The 20,795-nt window shown below is 41.3% G+C and overlaps 1 protein-coding gene across 13 annotated transcripts in view; it reads right to left on the bottom strand.

Moving 5' to 3' along the window:
• VWA3B (von Willebrand factor A domain containing 3B) overlaps positions 1 to 20,795 on the bottom strand; it is a 169,877-nt gene that overhangs the window by 73,031 nt on the left and 76,051 nt on the right. For 7 of the 13 annotated variants that reach the window (XM_086328085.1, XM_086328083.1, XM_086328081.1 and 4 more), the window contains 4 exons: positions 15,768 to 15,866; positions 7,674 to 7,856; positions 2,453 to 2,580; positions 298 to 440 (listed from right to left, as the gene is read on the bottom strand). In XM_086328085.1, the coding sequence (XP_086184211.1) occupies positions 298 to 440; positions 2,453 to 2,580; positions 7,674 to 7,856; positions 15,768 to 15,866 (553 nt within the window). Of the gene's footprint in view, positions 1 to 188; positions 441 to 2,452; positions 2,581 to 7,673; positions 7,857 to 15,767; positions 15,867 to 20,795 lie in introns of those variants that run through there. The other 6 variants (XM_086328093.1, XM_086328091.1, XM_086328092.1 and 3 more) reach the window with 2 other exon arrangements.

Below are 20,795 nucleotides of genomic sequence, written 5' to 3' on the forward strand. Positions count from 1 at the left end.
AGATTGTGGATTGCATCAATGTCAATAACCTGGTTGCAAAACTGAATTTTTTTTTCCAACATGTGACCATTGGGGGTAGCTGGGTGAAGAGCAGGTACACAGGATCTCTCTGTATGATTTCTCACAACTGCATGGGAATGTACAATTACTTCAATAACTTCAGTTTAACAAACACAAGTTTAGGCTTCTTTTAAAATGTTATGAGGCTTTAGCTTTATTCCTCCTTTATTCCTGTTAATACCTTCTTGCACCGAAGGAAAATCAGTCACGAGATTCAAACATTTTGTTTACAGATACCTGCATGGAGCACTTTCTTTCTCTGAGTCTTTTGACTTGATGGGTCCTCTGGTATTTTCAGCATTCGTGATGATTTGACATCAGTGTGAGGTTTTGCACATTTTTCTGGGGTTGAAACCATGGAACAAATCTCCTTTTGATGCCTGTTTTAGATTAAAAAGTAGACAAAGATGATGAAAGAAAAAATTTGAGGAACTTCCTGTGTTCGGTCTTTAAGGGTAGGTCTATTAGCTACAATTATTTTTTGTCTAGGAATGTTTTTAATTTATCTTTGTTCCTAATGGGCATTTATTAAATGCTTAATTTGCTAATAGGAAGACAGTGAATTTCGATGAAGAAATCCTGACTAATACATATTTTCAACTTCTTTCCATTTTGCTATCACAAATCTGCTTGCAATGTGGGAGACCTCGGTTCGATCCCTGGGTTGGGAAGATCCCCTGGCGAAGGGAAAGGCTATCCACTCCAGTATTCTGGCCTGGAGAATTCCATGGACTGTATAGTCCGTGGAGTCACAAAGAGTTGGGACATGACTGAGCAACTTTCACTTTAGGTTAATCATCCAGCCCTTAAAAGAGATTCTATTTTGTGGATATTCATTCAGAAAATTGGAGAAGGAAATGGCAAGTCACTAGAGTGACTAGTATTCTTGCCCAGAGAATCCCAAGAACAGAGGAGTCTGGTAGACTCTTTTTGTCCATAGGGTCACGAAGAGTCTGACATGACTGAGCAACTTTCACTTTTTCTTTCACTTCTAAGTAAAAAGATATACTCCTGATGGGGCATTTCTTGTTTGTCATTTTTAAATTGAAGTATAGTTAATTTACAGTGTTGCGTTAGTTTCAAGAGCACAAAGTGATTCAGTTTTATATATATATACATTTTATATTTTATATATATATACATTTTATACATTTGTACATATATTACATATATTATGTATATATATGTTATACATACATTATACATATATACACACACACATATATATACATTTTTCAGATTCTTTTCCATTATAGGTTATTAAAAAATATTGAGTATGCTATACAGTAGGTCCTTGTTGTCTACAATAGGGAAACCCAGAATAAAGTTATTTTGTTTTATATATAATGGTGTAGATCTGTTAATTCAAAACTCCTTCCACTGTTAATCCCAAACTTCCCCCATTCCCTGCAATCTCCTTGGTAACCATAAATTTGTTTTCCATTCCTGATAGGGTATTTATATGCTGTGATACATGAATGCTATGATGCCTGAATATCTGTACAATGTGAAATCATGTAAGATTTGACACATTTACTGAATGCTGGGGTGGTTTTGGTTTTAGACATATTATTAATAGCATATAGCATGGGAAAGACCTGAAAAATCATCTATCTCAAATACTACCACCACATCATCTTAAAGAGGAAGAAACTGAGACCCACAGCAATCAACAGGTGTGGAAAGAAGTTAGGGATTCACCAAGGTCACACAGAGTGAAGTCCAGCCCTTGAGCCTCCTGCTGCTGCTGCTAAGTCACTTCAGTTGTGTCCAACTCTGTGTGACACCATAGATGGCAACCCACCAGGCTCCTTCATCCCTGGGATTCTCCAGGCAAGAACACTGGAGTGGGCTGCCATTTCCTTCTCCAACGCATGCATGCATGCTAAGTCGCTTCGGTTGTGACCCTGAGTCAAATCTTCACAACAGTGCACCCCTACTCTGCTCTGTCACCTTTGTGGGTTGTGGTGGGGGTGGGGGATGTCCACACTGGGTGCAGATGAGACATCCCTAAGGACCACACAGGATTTGGGAACCTGCATATAAGGATGAGTATGTGAGGCTTCCCTGGCAGTCCGGTGGTTAAGACTCTGCACTTCCACTGCACAGGTTTGATCCCCAGTTGGGGAACTCAGATCCCATATGCAATGCCACTCAGTATGACCAAAAAACATCAAAATTAAAAAAAGGATGAGTTTGTGGCTTCTGTAAGCCAATCATTAATTTGCTAGATTATGAGTTCCCTTTGCTTAAACAAAAATCTTAACATAATCATACTATGTGATTTTTTTAAAAGAACTCTCACAAACCACTGTAGAAAGTGGTAAAGAGATCCAGCAGAGCACCCAAGAAGACCTCTGTGATGGGGAAGTGGGCGCTTTGCCATGCTCACTTGTCTCCATCCTTTTCTGCATTGTACCACCAGTCCATGACCAATGACTCTGAGTAAAGGTCTTGCACCTTCTCTAGGTCATTGCGTCCTTGCTCCATTTCCTTAATTAAAAGAGTCAGATCTTCATTCTGCCAAAATAAGTAAACACATTGCAAGATTATACGAAAGTTCAGATTCCAAACATTTCTAACAAAAAACCAAACTGTATCAGGAAAAGAAGAATCTAAAGAATTTCATGTAGTTCTTATTTATTTTTTAGACAGCCTAATTGAGGTGTGGCAGAAAATGAAGAGGAACTAAAGAGCCTTTTGATGAGAGTGAAACAGAAGACTGAAAAGGCTGGTTTAAAACTCAACATTCAAAAAACTAACATCATGGCATCCGCTGCCATCATTCATGGCAAACAGAAGAGAAAAAAGTGGAAGCAGTGACAGATTTTATTTTGGGGGGTTCCAAAATCATTGTGGACAGTGACTACAGTCATAAAATTAAAAGACACTTGCTCCTTGGAAGGAAAGCTATGACAAACCTAGACAGTGTATTAAAAAGCAGAGACATCACTTTGCCGACAAAAGTCCGTATAGTCAAAGCTATGGTTTTTCCAGTAGTCATGTACAGATAGCTGAAGAATTGATGCTTTTGAACTGTGGTGCTGGAGAAGACTCTTAAGAGTCCCTTGGACTACAAGGAGATCAAACCAATCAATCTTAAAGGAAATCAACCCTGAATATTCATTGGAAGCGGAGAAGGCAATGGCACCCCACTCCAGTACTCTTGCCTGGAAAATCCCATGGACGGAAGAGCCTGGTAGGCTGCAGTCCATGGGGTCGCCAAGAGTCAGACACGACTGAGCGACTTCACTTTCACTTTTCACTTTCATGCATTGGAGAAGGAAATGGCAACCCACTCCAGTGTTCTTGCCTGGAGAATCCCAGGGACAGGCGAGCCTGGTGGGCTGCTGTCTATGGGGTCGCACAGAGTCGGACACGACTGAGGTGACTTAGCTGCAGCAGCAGCATTCATTGGAAGGACTGATTGCTGAAGCTCCAATACTTTAGCCACCTGATGAGAAGAAGTGACTTTTTGGAAAAGACCCTGATACTGGGAAAGATTGAAGGCAAGAGGAGAAGGGGCAACAGAGGATGAGATGGTTGGATGGCATCACCAACTCAATGGACGTGAGTTTGAGCAAACTCCAGGAGATAGTGAAGGACAGGGGAGCCTGGTGTGCTGCAGTCCATGGGGCTGCATGACTTAGCAACTGAACAACAACAAACTGAATGTATGTAAAGTGCACCATGTGAATCGTTTTGACATTCACACTTGTGAAATCATCTCTGCAATCAAGACAATAATTATATCCATTACCCTCTATAAAGTTTGTTTGTATCCCACTGTAGATCTGCCCTCCCTCTTAGCCCCTCTTCAAAAAACAAGCGACTATTCATCTACTTTCTGTCACTATCAGTTTCAATTTTCTGGAATTTTACTTGTCTGTTTATTTTTTCAGCAGGTCTATATTTGTTTTCAGCAAAATACCCATAAAGTTTCCTATTTTAACCATTTTTAAAGTGTGTACACCTCAGTAGCATTAAGTACATTTACGATATTGCACAACCATCACTATTATCTAGTTCAAGAACTTTTTTAATCACCCAAATGGAAACCCATACTTATTTTTAATTAATTTTTATTAGAGTATAGTTGCTTTATGGAATTTTATTTAAATGGAATCATACAGCATATCATCTTTTTGTGTCTAGTTTACTTTCATTAATTATTTTGAGATTCACCCATGATACAGCATGAATCAATAGTACATTCATTTCTATGGCTGAGTAGTATTCTATTATATACCAAATCCAAAATGTAGTCACCTGTAGATGGACATTCGGAGAAGGCAATGGCACCCCACTCCAGTACTCTTGCCTGGAAAATCGCATGAACGGAGGAGCCTGGAAGGCTGCAGTCCATGGGGCCGCTAAGAGTCAGACACGACTGAGCGATGTCACTTTCACTTCTAACTTTCATGCATTGGAGAAGGAAATGGCAACCCACTCCAGTGTTCTTGCCTGGAGAATCCCAGGGATGGGGGAGCCTGGTGGGCTGCCGTTTATGGGGTCACACAGAGTCGGACACGACTGAGGTGACTTAGCAGCAGCAGCAGCAGCAGCAGCAGCAGCAGATGGACATTTGAGTTTCCAGGTTTGAGCTATGATAAATACTAACGCTATGAGCATTTGTGCACAAGTCTTCATATGAACATCTGCTTTCATTTCTCTTGGGTCAATGAATAAGATCACACAGGTGGTGATGCTGAACTTTTCAAGAAATGACCAAACTGTTTTCCAAAATGATTGCACTAGTTTACATTCCCATTAGTAATTTATGAGAGTTCTAGTTCCTCCACATCCTTGTAAAAACTTGATAAGGTCAGTTGTCTTAATTTTAGCCATTTTAATAGCTGTGTAATGGTATTTCATTATGGTTAATTTGTGTTTCCCTAATAATTAATGAATTAATTTGTGTTTCCCTAATGATTAATTAATTAAGCATCCTTTCATGATCTTGTTTGAAATGCATATATCTTCTTTGGTAGGGTGTCTGTCCAAATGTTTTGCCCATTTTTTGCTTCCTTGAGTTTTGAGAAATCTTAATATATTCTGGATACAAGACAATGAATACAATCTGAAAACATTTTCTCCCAGTCTACAACTTGTCTTTTAGTTATCTTAACATTGTTTTTAAAGAGAAATTTTTAATTTTGATTAAATCAAATTTATTGAGTTGCTTTATATGGACTATGTTTTTGATATCCTAATAAAGTTTTTTTTGGTCTAACATAATGTCTCAAAGGGCTTTTCATATGTTCTCTTCTAGGAGGGGGAAAAACCTAGGTTTTACATTTAGGTCCATGTATCATTTTGAGTTAATTTTTTATTACAGTGTGATGTATGGAGCAAGATGTGTTTATTTTATCCAATTGTTCCAACATTTGTTGGAGGAAAAAAAAACACATACTTTCTCCACTGAACTGCCTTTGCATCTCTGTTGAAAATCAGTTATACACATATGTGTTAGTCTATTTCTGGTTTTGCTGTTCTGTTGATCTATAAATCTGTCTTTACGCTAATACCACCCTGTCTTGATGACTATAACTTTATATATCTTGAGATCAAGTAGTATTAGTCTTTCAACTTTGATTTTCTTTTTCAAAGCATTTTGGCTATTTGAAATCTTCTGAATTTCCAGGGAATTAGTTTGTCAACTTTTACTGCTGAAATTTTGATTAGGAATGTGTTAAGTCTATTTTTTTCTCTTTTAGTATTCTTTTTATTTTCATATAAATTAATGTCCTAGAAAAATTAAAATGAAAACACTAAACACAGTACTGCACATAGCAACCTCTGTTAAATGCCCTATTACAGCACTGAAGAAGGTCATTACACGTGGAATACACATGGAGGGACTGCAGGAGACAGGAAGACGGCAGAACAGCAACTCGAGAGCCACTACTCTGTCTGCGCGTGTCAACTACAGACTGAAGGGTAAAGGAACGACTACACACATACAGAACAGACACAGTTCAGATTTTCTTTTGGAGAATGCATATTCTAACACTGTGATGTCTTCTAACCCATAAACAACATACAACTCTCAATGTTTTATAGTTTTCAGTGACAGGCCTTTCACACACTTTGACGAATTTGTCACTACATGTTTCATATTTTTGATGAGATTGTAAAAGATAATTTTTATTTCAATGTTTATTGTTATTTGCTAATATGACAACATTTTTGTATGTCATATGTTGATCTTGTAGGAAATTACAATCTTGCTAACTTCAATTATTAGTTGCAGTAGCATTTTTGTACATTCCATTGGATGTTGAATGAAAATATAGTTTAATTTTATTCTATTTCAGAAGATTTTTCTGTATATATACTATGTAATATATATACCTAAGTCTTTCATTTTGGAGGAAATACTAAATTTCAATATTTAATTTTGAATTCTGTATGTTTATTTTTACGTTATCAAAATGTAATTGAATTTTGTGTGCTGATTTTATAACCAGTGACCTTACTGAACTCAGTTAATAGTTCCAGGAGTTTTTTTGTAGCTCCCTTGGAGTTTTATTTGTTACTTGCAAACAGGGACAGGTCTATTTCTTCCTTTCTAATCTGTATGCCTTTATTTTCTTGCCTTATCTTGGTAGAGCTTCCAGTAGTATGTTGAATGTGAGTGGGGAGAGTGGACGCAGCTAAATTCCCTGGAAATGGATTGACCCTTTCACGTTTTGCATTTACGATTTTCTAGACAGAAGTAGAGCAGCATTTGGCTGCTCCCACTACTGAGGCAAGATCTTCCTTTAAACTTTACCCAGTACCCACTGGATTATGAGGTTTTTCTAGTCTAGCTGATGGGAGTGGGCATTGCCATCTGATGAGCTCAGAGTACTGGTCTGTCCGATTCTTTTGAATGAGTCATTTCCAGACTCTAGTATTAATAGTTTCTCACATGTGAGCATTGATCAGTGTTCTGGCTTTAAAGTCACTCCTTACAACAGACGATAAGAAACACGTTCTCTAGAGAGGCACACTTGAAATGCACATCTTCAGGCCAAAACTGGAGAATTGGGGCATAGAATTTTATTTACTTTCTTGTATTAGCTCATTAAAATGAATTGTTTCATCAGATGGTCACATGGTTATACAGCTTGATGAGTCAGAAGACAACTACCTAGCAAATTAATTTTTTGAAACCTTCCCACAAATGTGTGCAAACAGGCAGTGGTTAACAAACCTTATGTATGGACCCCCAGGGTGTTTGTTCCTAAAGTTTGGCAAAATGTTGGTAATTGTTAACTTTGACTGATAGGTACATGGCCTATATACTCCTCTACTTTTGCATTTGTTTGCAACATTCCATAATGAAAAGCTTAGAAGAAAAATGGAATCTATTAGGATTCCTGGGCCTCTGTGCCTGGAGCCTGATTTGGTAGCTCAGTAGTGGAACTCGAGAATCTGAATTTTCACAGGTGCCCTAGCTCAGGTGGTCCTTAGGGCACCACAGTTTGCAGGACACTAGCTGTAAGGTGATTCATTTTCTCAACTTAGTTGTCCTTATGGTTGCTGTTCTTCCAATCATTGTCCACAGATCTCCAACCATTAGTGCCCAAGTAAGTGAACACTCTCTGCTCAGCTCATGAAGCTCTTACCTGAACAGCCTCTGGAGTATAGGGATCCTTGCAGCCAAAATTATAAGAATGAAACTCTCCTCCAGTCAAAGAAGCAAGGTCTTTCAAAAATCCATTTGCAATCTCATCATTGTAACAGAAGGAGATGGTGTAAATAGGAATTTTCTGAAAAACTTTGACCTGGTCCATAACCATTTCAGGTGACTGAAATGATACATTTTCAGGGAAAAGAAGGGAGATAGAGAGGAAAAGACAAAAAAAAAAAAATACATGAAAGTCCCTAGTATTTGTTCTAGATAGTGAAATTCTCAATTAGTAATTCCTTATACAGTGGAGAGTGACTTCTTGGAAAGGTGTCAATCCAATTCGACTGACAAAGCAAACTGTCAGGTGGTGAGAGCACGAAGACCAGTGACTCAGAGCATGCCCTCTGAAGGCTCACAGTTTCTGTGGGAAAAGTCTGGGAGAAAGACCGGACTAATCCAATTTCTCGATTTTAGTGCACCTAAGCCTAGAATCCATGCTTTTAAAGGGTTGGACCTGGTGGCTCAGATGGTAAACAATCTGCCTGCAATGTGGGAGACCCAGATTCGATCCCTGGGTTGGGAAGATACCCTGGAGAAGAGAATGGCTACCCACTCCAGTATTCTTGTGGGGAGAATTCCATGGACAGAGGAGCCTGGCAGGCTACAGTCCATGGGGTTGTAAAGAGTTGGACACAACTGAGCAAATAACACATATATACACATAATTTTGAGCAGGGCTTTCCAGATAGTGTTAATGGTAAAGAACTTGCTTGCCAATGCAGGAGACATAAGAAACTCGAGTTCAATCCCTGGGTCAGGAAGATCCCTGGAGGAGGGCATGGCAACCCACTCACTCCAGTATTCTTGCCTGGAGAATCCCATGGACAGAGGAGCCTGGCAGGCTACAGTCCATGAGGTCACAAAGAGTCGGACACGACTGAAGTGACTTAGCACACACGCACGCACATACTTCTGGACACTTAAAGCACTGGATCATGGGTAAGACATCCTGGATACTGGGATTCTACAGAATGAGGCCACAGGATCTTGGGGTGGCTTCCAAAGCTTCTACTCCTAAAAAGCAATGTCCAGCTTTAGATACCTCAGAGTGATAAAAACTGGTATCTCAGAGTGAAAAAAGAGACATTTATTTAGGGTCTTTTCATGTTCTGAGCACTCTGTTGGGGACATAATACCCCAGTTAACCCTCTTGTGACAGAGTTTTGGAAAGATTTCTAGTGGCCCATTCTCCTTTTTACTGTCAGAGACCTGGTTTTCTTTTCAAGACAGCAACAGACTCAGTTAAAAGCAAACATACAAACGTAACAAAACGCACATGAAAACTCATCTTCTGACACTTTTTTTTTTTTTTTTTTTTGCAGCTAGGAGTGACCACATGACCCAGGTATGTCCATTGAAGTTTCAAGGGAAAGATTTTTTTTGCTAATGAAAAGGCAAAGACGTAACAAAAAAAGCTAATATCCTTCTCTTTTCCACCCCTGCCTCCTGGAAAATGGACACTCTGCTTAGGCACAAAGCAGCTGTCTTGTAACCATGAGGGTGGATGTCAAACAAACACAAAGATCAGGTGAAGCATGAAGATTAAAAGAAGCCTGTTTTCTTGGAGATATCCTTGAGTAGCTGTATAACCTAGACTACTTACCACCAGGCTTCTTCTTCATAGGAATATAAATCTCTCCATTTCAGTTATCATTTGTCTGCTCTCCTGCTTTTTTCTCTCAGTAATATGAAATCCTAATTGGCACAGTAGGTATGGATTCCACTTAAAGATGGAGAAATTGAGGCTCAGAAGGACTAAGCTTCCTAGGATCATCAATCTCTTAAGTGGTAAGACTAGATTCAAAGACAGATTTTAGTACTAGAAGCAATGTCAGATTATTTGTTTTCCCCTGCTTGCAATAGACTGTCACTTGGCAAGGATCGACTCTGTAAACATTACCAGACACACGGGGAAGGTGAACTGATGATGTGCCCTGCTGCCACTCCACCAGCACCACCACACCCAGAACAGCACCCTCAGAAGCTGCCTCTGGTTGTCCTGCCCTCATTGCTTCTGTATTTCTCAGTCCCTCTTTGATTGATTCAACCTGCTGGCTCCTTTAGCCAGTTTCCACTCTCCACCCCCAATTCCTATTCTTTGACTATTAACCTTTCCAAAATGTTTCCTATGAACCCCGGGGAGGTGAGGTGACGAGGGAGGAGGCCTCTGGACTCACCACCTGCTGGCCTTGAGCAGCTCACATGCTGCTCAGGGAGGCGCCAGTTGAGTGGTCCCCTGGTGTCCAGTCTCATTCCAGCCACTACATACACATGACTTCGGCCTCTGTATTTGGTTCCAGTCTCGAACCTGCCCTTGCCCATAAGCCCGACTGAGTGCCTAACACACACTGCCCATAAGCCCATCCCACTTCTCCTCCTCTCTTCTCCTCTCTTCTCTGCCCATCAGCTGGTTCTGAACCAAACAGCAACCTAACCTAGCTGAGGGCTGACCCCATCTGTCCTGTCAACTTCAAGGACAGAGCAAATCTCTCTCTGCTGCCTGCATCTCCTTCGACCTAGCTTCCATTGTGAGCACTCACGACAGCCCAGTCACTAAGAGCTCTGCTGCGCTCTCTCCCTGCATCCCCTCCACAGCCCACTGAGGAAGGTACGATCATTATCCTCATTTCTTACCAACACTCATCGCCACCGGCCCTACGCCTATATGCCAGACTGGAGATATCAGGCCTAAATTCTGCTAATTTGATAAGATAGGTTTTAGCTAGAGATTGCTCCTATATAGGGGCTTCCCAGGTGGCTCAATGCTAAAGAATCTGCCTGCCAAGCAGGAGATGAGGGTTCAATCCCTGGGTGAGGAAGATGCCCTGGGAAAGGAAATGACAACCAATTCCAGTATTCTTGCTTGGAGAATCCCATGGACAGAGTCTGGCAGGCTCTGGGCTTGCAAAAAAGAGTTGGACATGACTTAGCAATTAAACAACAACAATCTCTATATTGACTTCCAGCTGAGATATTTGGGGAGGGACATTAATGTTGATTTAGTGCTGACATTGTGGGTAGCATCTTCATTTTCATACATTACCTGACATCACTTCATAGATTTATTTGCTCACTGTCTGCATGCTAAGTCGCTTCAGTCATGTCCAACTCTGCAACCCCATGGACTGTAAACCGCCACGCTCCTCTGTGGAGTGGGTTGCCATGCCCTCCTCCAGGGGATTTTCCCAACCCAGGGATTGAGTCTGCATCTTTTATGTCTCCTGCACTGGCAGGTGGGTTCTTTACCACTAGTGCTACCTGGGAAGCCCAAAAAGCTTTGCGTTGCTCACTATCTATCTCCCCATAACACAGAAGCTTTGCTGAAGGCAGGTACCTGGTCTGTCTTGCTCTCTACCATATCTCAGATTGATAACAGTACCTGGCTCATAAAAAATGCTCAGGAAATATCCATGGAATGCATTCACAAGAACATCATAGCAAGCCTGTAAGGAGGGAGCATTAGCTCTAAGTCACAGATGAGGAAACTCACTCTGGGGACACTTGCCCAAAGTCATTCAGATGGGCAGTGCCAGTGATGAGCCCTAACCCAGGTCTCTGGATTTAAAGCTACTTATTCCCATCAGTCCTGACACCCCAAGAGAGCACGAGCATGAGAAAGTCTGCTACATGTATCGCTGTGAGCCCCCGACCCACACGCAGTCCCAGGTAATGTTTGCTAAACTGGCACGAGGTTCCAGAGCCCAGCGAAGTGGTAGAGAGCTGGGCAGAGGGCGGGGCTGCATCTTGACTGCAGAAGGAGCTTGATCTCTGCCAGGGAAGATAGCATTCCTGTCCTCCTGCCCCTCACCCGCAGCCCCCAGGGATTTTCCTCTGCTGGTGGGTGTCCTCACAGCTTTGACAAGAAGACTCAGTAGTTGAAGTAAGCCTTTTCCCCCTGCAGCCTGACTCACCTTGACTCTTCTCAGATGCTAAGCGGAGCTACTGCAGTAGCTGAGATGGAAGGCTTTGAATGTGGAGGTCACTCCCTGTGTAACGCCCATATAAGTCCTTAATCAGTTCCCTTCAGAGGCCTTGTTGGTCCCTAAGATGAGGTCCCTAAGATGAGGCCAAGCTGCACACCTGAGACATTCGCCCCGGTGCCTTGTCCCTGAGTCTAAACAGGTGTGTGGCCAGATGTCCCTTTCACCACAAAGGTCACCTTGGCGTGACAAGAAAGGCAGGAATGGTTCTCTCGTAGTCTGAAGGAGGTTTGTTTGTACAGGGGCAGTCCCCCGTGCCTTCCCCTGCCGCCACCTCTCATATACCCCATGTGGGTCCTTATTATACATCTGTTTTTGTTTAAAATGGTGTAGTTAACTTCCTCACGTCTATTTTCTCGATTTTTGCGAGAGTGAGGCCCTAACTTCAAAGAAATCCCCAAACAATCACAGCCAAATGTGCTTGGCTTCTCTAGCAGAGGCCCCGCAGTGTCCACTCACATCTACAGATACCCAGCAAAGGACACCTAGTGATCCCAGGTTCATGAAAACTAGTATTACTAGAACCCTTTGAACTTGATTAAAGACTTGGCTTTCATATAATCCTGCCCTGGACATTTAATAAACAAGCAGTACGGTGATGTCCATGGAATTGAATTCTGAATAGCATCTCTGTGTGTTCTTCCAAGTAGAAAATTCTGCTGAGTACTGGGAATAATAACATTGGTCTTACCTATTCAGGTCCTACACAGTCAGTGAAAATTAAAAAACAAATGGAGATTGAGTGCTACATTTTAATGTCCTCTACATGGAACATGAATATCAAATATCCTTTTTTTGAGAAAACCTGAGGGGCAATACAAACTAAATAGACTGCATGTGGGGAAAAGGCAGAGAGGAATATGAAATGCCTGAATGAGAGTTTATAAATCACTTTTTTAGCAATTAGCATATTCCTAATTCCAGCTCATCCATATCCCTAGTTTCTTATCATTAACTGGACCACGGACCCTCTGAGAATCCAGGGAAAGCTACTGACCTTCTCCCCAGAGGAATGTATTTAAATATAATTTAAATATATTTTTTGGAGATTCCAATTTAAATATACTTTTGGGAGATCCGAGATCCTCATAAGTCTGTGATGAACTCGAATCTAAGCATCCTTCTTAACACATTGTTGGTATAGTGTTACTTGGTAAATCCTTTTCAAGGGCTGTTTGCTGGGATCTATCAAAATATATATCTTTTTACTGAGAACACATCTCAGAATTTATGCTACAGATACACTCATACAGGTGCAAAATGATATATGCGCCCCATTACTTTTGCAACCTTGAATAGAAAGATTGAAATAACCTAAATGTTCATCTCCAGGGGATATGACTAAGTAGCTGTGTGATGGAATAGTAAACAGCTATTAAAAAATGAGGAAGCTTTTTATGAAATGATATTAAGCGATCTCTGAGGTATACTGTTTTATTTATTTACAAAAAAATTTTGGCCAAACCCTAAGGCATGTCGTATCTTAGCTCCCCAACCAGGGATCAAACCCAGTCTCCCTGCATTGGAAGGCAGGGTCTTAACCACTGGGCTTCCAGTGAAGTCCTTTGTTTTATTAATAAAGGTTCAGAATTGTGTGTGTAATATGCTGCGTGCGTGTGTGCTAAACCATTTCAGTGGTTTCCAACTCTTTGAAACCCTATGGACTGTAGCTCACTGGCCTCCTCTGTCCATGGGATTCTCCAGGCAAGAATACTGGAGTGGGTTACCATGCCCTCCTCCGGGGATCTTCCTGACCCAGGGATCAAACCTGTGTCTCCAGCACCTGCTGCATTGGCAGGCAGGTTCTTTATCACTAACTCCACCTGGGAAGCCCGTGTAATATGCTACCATTTATATATTTTAAAAAGGAAATATATATATATATATAAACATTTATCTGTTTACATAACAAACTATCTTTCAAAGAAAATAAAGAAACTAGTAACCTACATTGCCTCTTAGGTGACGAACAGAAGGTGGGAGGGAGAATTTTCTCTACATATCCTTTTGTACCTTTGTAATATGTTCCATGTTAATGTACTACTATGCAAAAATTAAATCAGTTTTTAAGGTAGTTTTATTAAATCTATATAATTTAATATGATGCAGTCACTGAGAATGATGTTTCAGAAGAATGTCTCATGACTTGGAAAACTGGCACATATTAGAGAAAGGGCAGAAAATTGAATTATGAACTACTTATACTTACCTCTTATTTTTCCTTATGATTATATGCCTACCTATATTTCCTAAATTGCCATAAAATCAGTTAGAATTTATTAAAAAGAAAAAGACTCCTTGTCCAGATGACTTGCAAGTCAGAATCTCCTTACAGAATCAGCCTACACCTTCTCCAAACACCAGTCCCATACTTACACAGGTTTTGGACAGCCATGAAATCCAGGTGGCTCAAGCTCAGCTTCCTCCACTGGCAACCCCTAAGTCTTCAACTTCTTTAGTTGTCAGTCAGTTAATAACAATTACTAGACAACTGAAATCGGTCTTCTTGACCCCTTCCTCTCTTGGTCCTCACCCAGCCCCCCACCTTCTACCCACAAACTGGCCACCAAGTCCTTTGATGCTACTCCTATGATCTCATCTCTGATGGGTTCCTCCTTCCAAATTTCTGCTGCTCCTCCCTGAGGTGGGACCTCACCAGCTCTCATCAAGATCTAGTCTTTCCCTGGCTCTACTGAGGCATATTTATAACATATTAGGTGGATGGGACCTTCTGTTCCCCTGAGAGTACCCAGTGAGGTAAAGACCATCCTTTCCATGTGACACTCAAGGACCATCATGGTCTCCCCCAACTTAACCTCAGAGACTCGGCCCGACACTCTTCTATCACTGCTCTTGCTCTCCGGTTGTCACCCTGAGCAGCCCACATACCTTTACACCTCTGTTCCTTCTGCCCAGGATACCAGCAATCTCCTCTGTTTAAAAAACTCTTTATCCTCCTTTCAGACACAGCTGAAGCGTGCCCTTCTCAGTGGATGCTTGCTTGGTCTTCTTTCCATCTTGTACAGCAGAATTCATCACTGTGCTCCCACCCAGTCTGTAGCCTAGACAACCCTACTCCCTGTATAGTGTCAGAATTCACTGTACATGCTCGCGTACCCTCCAACATGTAAGCTTCCCTAGAGCAGGACATTATTCATCTTTGTAGCCTCACACCTTGGCACCAGACAAGGAGCATAAACAAAGCACAACAAACTGCCTTTGAGTAGAAAGTACAGTGAAATTGGTAGGAAAATTATACCAAATAAAATTTTACTATATATACAACTTCTTGGCCACAAATCTAACGCTGCAGTAAAATCTGGTTGCTTTAGTATTTAAGCCCTGGACTGTTTGACACAGGATATTTTACAATATTTGCCTAGCAGTCTTCACATGCAGACACTTCACAATGAAGGAAACAAGTTGATACTAATTCACTTCAGCGGTTAATTTACATTGTACTGGCCTGCACATCCGTATATTTATTTAATGCCCAGAGCATTAGTCTTTCATTCACAAAGCTCAAAAGAAGATGAACAGACTCCACTAAAACTTTTCAAATATTTTCCAGTCAGGCTAAACAAAACAAAGAACATTTCACCAGAAAGGCATGCTTTGTTTAAATGATTACTAAGTTAAAATTAGGGGTAAAACCAAGGACATTGTGCAGTGACATGTTTAGATTCAGTGTCCCCAAAGGAAAAAAAATCAAAAAGATATCCTTGCTCTTAGTTTATAATAAAATATAAACCAGTCTTCCATGGAAAGCAGACATTTCCTTTCATGGGGTTGGTCTCCAGGCCTATGGGAGTGCATCAAATTAACCAGACAACACTCACTGTCACATAAATTTTCCTCAGTGCTGCAGTAGACAAAGGAATTTCTCAATGTGGATGTGTTTGTTTTACCTCACTTCTGGGTCCCTAAGTCAAGCAAGCATCTGTCAACAGCTTTTTGGTGGCAATGAAAAAGGTCCCCCAATTCCCACTCTCAGCTTTCACTTTCAGGGGATTAGTGAGTCTGTCTTTGTTCCCAACTTTGATAAGTACCTGATCAGGTCTCCCATCTGTCAAAAGGTAGATTACTTGTGTTTCTTCATCAGCAAAAGCAATTTGCAGGGCACTCAGGGTGTTTGTGGAACTTCCAATCTACAGAAAAGAGAGAGAGAGAGACATACCAAGTGTATACTTCAATCTCAGAAAAAGAGCTCACAAACAAGTGTTATTCCCTGCCTCCAAAAAAAAAAGAAGGTATTTGTGAAATAAAAGATAAATTTAAATTATATTGAGATAATGATTTCAGTCCAGGAATTCAAGAAGTTGAATCCTTGGATGTATCATAAAAGCGTCTATGCGGATAGTCCCAGGAGAGCTAGAAGCTGGGACAATGGATTTCCTGTCCTATTGACAGAGCTCTTAATTCAATTTTATCTTTGTATGTTTCGGTGGGAGGCACTAACTCAGTTACTGTTCATTCAGCTGTCAGCACGGCTTAAACACGCAGCCTGAATACACCCGGGTGGGGACCGTGTTTGTTTTCAGCCAGGATTGATTCATGACACCCAATATTCAGCAAACACAAGTGTGGTGTCATGGGCAATGTGGAGGTACAGGAAGCTGTAAAACTGTAAAATTTCTGCAGCTCTGTCCAGGGATGGAGAGAACTGTCACTCCACAATAAAAAAGAGCCAGACAAACAGCAAGTATGTGACTTTTGTTACATTCATGAGAGAGCTCAGATCACAGGGCAACCAACTGGCCCAAAATCTGGGGAGAGGTGGGCATCTGGAGAGTCCGGTGAGATGCAAGCCCTGGCTCCTGGGACAGGATGCAGCCAGACACTGAAGGAGAGCTGGGTTGGGGTGGCTGGTGAACCAGCAGAAGCTGCGGGTATATATTGGCAAGAGACCACAATATGGGGGCATCGGTGTTCTTTTTTTCTTTTTAAAGTTGTATTTACTCATTATTTATTCAGTTTTATTTATTTATTCACACCCAGCTGTGCTGAGTCTTTGCTGCTGCATGCTGGCTTTCTCTAGTTGCAGTGCATTCTCATTGTGGTGGCTTCTCTTGGAAGCACAGGCTCTAGGATGAATGGGCTGCGGTAGTCATCGTGCATGTAGTCATCGTGCATGGGCTTACTTGACCCATGGCATGTGGGATCTTCCTGGACCAGGGATCAAACTGGTATATCCAGCATTGGAAGGCAGATTCTTAACCAGTGGAATTCCAGGGAAGCCTGGCATCAGTTCTCTCTTGAAGACTGTTTCACCACAAACCCCACAGGGTATTCACAGGATAGACTGAGAGAGCCTAGAGAAAATCTCCTTCATACGGCAGAACTGAGGGAGAGATTCAGTGACACAGGAACATCCACAGAGACCCTGTTCTCTCTCTCCCCTGCAGAACAAAAGCTTTTGTGTGTGTGTGTGTGTGTGTGTGTGTGTGTGTGTGTGTATGAGGTAAAGGGCAGTAACGAACATACTCATCCTCAGGATGCTGGTCAAAACCCAGAAGGCTGGGGAATGGAAGAGGAAACAACAAAGCCCCTACACCTGCAGAAGGAGCAGGGCTACATTCTGGACTCAGAGATACTGACAAAGCCACACCCCTGAGACTCCTGGACACCAGGCCCGACTAACACTGAGGCTTATTCAGAAAATACCCATCCCTGTTACTCCCCTAGAAACATCAACTAACAAGCAACCTGCAAAAGAAAAGTTCTCTCTGAAGCCCAGTGTAAAGGGAAAAATCAAAAGCTGAGGGTGGAGCAGACAACCTTCTGGTACATCATCTCTCACCCTAACACAAAGCATCACTACAATAATGTGAGGGCTATGGTGCAAACAGACCAACCTCAAACCCAGTCCAGCTCTTAATTAGATTAATTTAACCCATCCCACTGGAGAAGGAAATGGCAACCCACTCCAGTACTCTTGCCTGGAGAATCCCATGGAGGGAGGAGCCTGGTGGGCTACAGTCCATGGGGTCACAAAGAGTAGGACATGACTGAGCGACTTCACTTCACTTCACTAACCCATCCCACAAAAGAAAGTCATGCTCTTTTCCAGGCATAAAAAAATATTTATCTCAGTCTCTATATACTGCAGCTCTATGATGTCCAGCTCTTAACAAAAAATGTGTTGTTCATTGCTCAGCTGCTAAGTCATGTCTAATTCTGCGGTCCCATGTACTGAAACACTCTAGGCTTCCCTGTCCTTCACTATCTCCTGGAGTTTTCTCAAACACTGTCCATTGAGTCCATGATGCCATTCAACCATCTATGTCACCCCCTTCTCCTGCCTTCAATCTTTCCCAGCATCAGGGTCTTTACCAATGAGTTGGCTCTTCATATCACATGGCCAATGTATTAGAGCTTCAGCTTTAGCAAAAAATAAGCATATCAAATAGAATATACAACACACTATCAAGAAACTAAAGTACTCATCAGAAACAAACTCAGATGTGACACAGATGCTAAAACCATCTGACAGAAAATTTTAAATAACCGTGATTCATACATTAAAACCTCTAATGGCAAAGGTGAACAACATTCAAGACCAGGTAGGCAATTTCAGCAGAGATGGAAACCTTAAGAAATAGCAGAATGGAAATGCTACTAATGAAAAACACAGTAAGGGGACTTCCCTGGTGGTCTAGTGGTTAAGAATCCACCTTGCAATGCACGGAACACAAGTTTGATTCCTGGTTGGGGAACAAGATCCCAAATGGCAGGGAGCAACTGAGCCCCCAAGGCACAACTACTAAGCCAGCGTGCTCCACAGCCCAGGCATCACACCTAGAGTCTGTGTACTGCAACCAAAGACTTGATGCAATGGAAATTGCATTCATGCATGCATTCATGACACAATGAAGATCCTGCGTGCTGCAATAAGACCTGACACAGCCCAATAAATAAAAATAAACAAACAAAACATGCAATATGAATATGAAGAAATCTTTTAAAGAGTTCAAAGTGCTGTGTCTCTATATATCAACAGGGATTGGTCCAGGACCCTTTCTCCCATAGATACCAAAATCTGCAGATGCTCAAGTCTGTTAAATAAAATGACATGGTGTTTGCATATAACTAATATACATCCTCCCATCTACTTTAAATCTTCTCTAGATTATATGTAATATCTAATACAGTTTAAATGTTATGTAAATGGTTGCCAGTATGCAGCAAATTCAAGCTTTGCTTTTTGAAAACACTCTCCAACATAAATCACAGCAGGATCCTCTATGACCCACCTCCCAGAATATTGGAAATAAAAGCAAAAATAAACAAATGGGACCTAATTAAAATTAAAAGCTTCTGCACAACAAAGGAAACTATAAGCAAGGTGAAAAGACAGCCTTCAGAATGGGAGAAAATAATAGCAAATGAAGCAACTGACAAACAACTAATCTCAAAAATATACAAACAACTCCTGCAGCTCAATTCCAGAAAAATAAAAGATGCAATCAAAAAATGGGCCAAAGAACTAAACAGATATTTCTCCAAAGAAGACATACAGATGGCTAACAAACACATGAAAAGATGCTCAACATTACTCATTATCAGAGAAATGCAAATCAAAACCACAATGAGGTACCATTTCATACCAGTCAGAACGGCTGCTATCAAAAAGTCTACAAACAATAAATGTAGAGAGGGTGTGGAGAAAAGGAACCCTCTTACACTATTGGTGGGAAGGCAAACTAGTTCAGCCACTATGGAGAACAGTGTGGAGATTCCTTAAAAAACTGGAAATAGAACTGCCTTATGACCCAGCAATCCCACTGCTGGGCATACACACCGAGGAAACCAGAACTGAAAGAGACACATGTACCCCAATGTTCATTGCAGCACTGTTTATAATAGCCAGGACATGGAAGCAACCTAGATGTCCATCAGCAGACGAATGGATAAGAAAGCTGTGGTACATATACACAATGGAGTATTACTCAGCCATTAAAAAGAATACATTTGAATCAGTTCTAATGAGGTGCATGAAACTGGAGCCTATTATACAGAGTGAAGTAAGCCAGAAAGAAAAACACCAATACAGAATAATAACACATATATATGAAATTTAGAAAGATGGTAAGGATAACCCTGTATGCGAGACAGCAAAAGAGACACAGATGTATAGAACAGTCTTTTGGACTCTGTGGGAGAAGCCAAAGGGTGGGATGGTTTGGGAGAATGGCACCGAAACATGTATATTATCATATGTGAAATGAATCGCCATCCAGGTTCGATGCATGATACAGGGTGCTCGGGGCTGGTGCACTGGGATGACCCAGAGGGATGGGATGGGGAGGGAGGTGGGAGGGGGTTCATGATCGGGAACACATGCACACCCATGGCGGATTCATGTCAATATATGGCAAAACCAATACAATATTGTAAAGTAATTAGCCTCCAATTAAAATAAATAAATTTATATTAAAAAAAAAGAAACTTTCTGGAATTAAAAAATCCATCTGGGGTTGGTTGAATCCATGAATGAGGAACCTGTAGATACAGAGGAATGACTGTAAGTTCAAAATAGCCAAGGAAAGAATTAGTGAACATGAATATAGAGCAATAGAAATTATCTAAAATTAAATGCAAAGAGAAAAAAGAACAAAACAGAAAAGAGCATCAGAGAGCTATGGAGCAAATGGTCTGGTATATGTTTAATTGGAAACAAAGCAGAAAAGGGAAAAAGAGGGTAGAAGAAATATTTGAAAAAATAATGGTTGAGAATTTCCCCAAAACAATGACAGATATAACCCCATGGACCCAAGAAGGTCAGATAACATCAGGTAGGATAAATAAATGACCTAACACTCTGCCAGTGTGATAGCTAAGAAAGCCAGGTAGTGAGCTGGGACTTTCATCCCCACCAACTGTAACATGGCCTCCCTGCTCAATGATGTCCATTCCCACTTAGCAGTGAAAAGGTGTTCCTCCCCATCAGGTTTCAACAGAGTTCCAGTGGGGAACCTGAATTTCAACCTGCACCCACAAGTATGAGGCAGGGCCCACCTACTACACCCCTGACAGAGCAGTGTCAGACAACGCCGACTAAATAGGAGGTTAGAATA

The sequence above is a fragment of the Bos grunniens genome, chromosome 11 (assembly GCF_055505025.1).
Source record: "Bos grunniens cultivar Pamir isolate PY7600 chromosome 11, Bosgru_T2T1.0, whole genome shotgun sequence".
NCBI classification, from domain to species: Eukaryota; Metazoa; Chordata; class Mammalia; order Artiodactyla; family Bovidae; genus Bos; species Bos grunniens.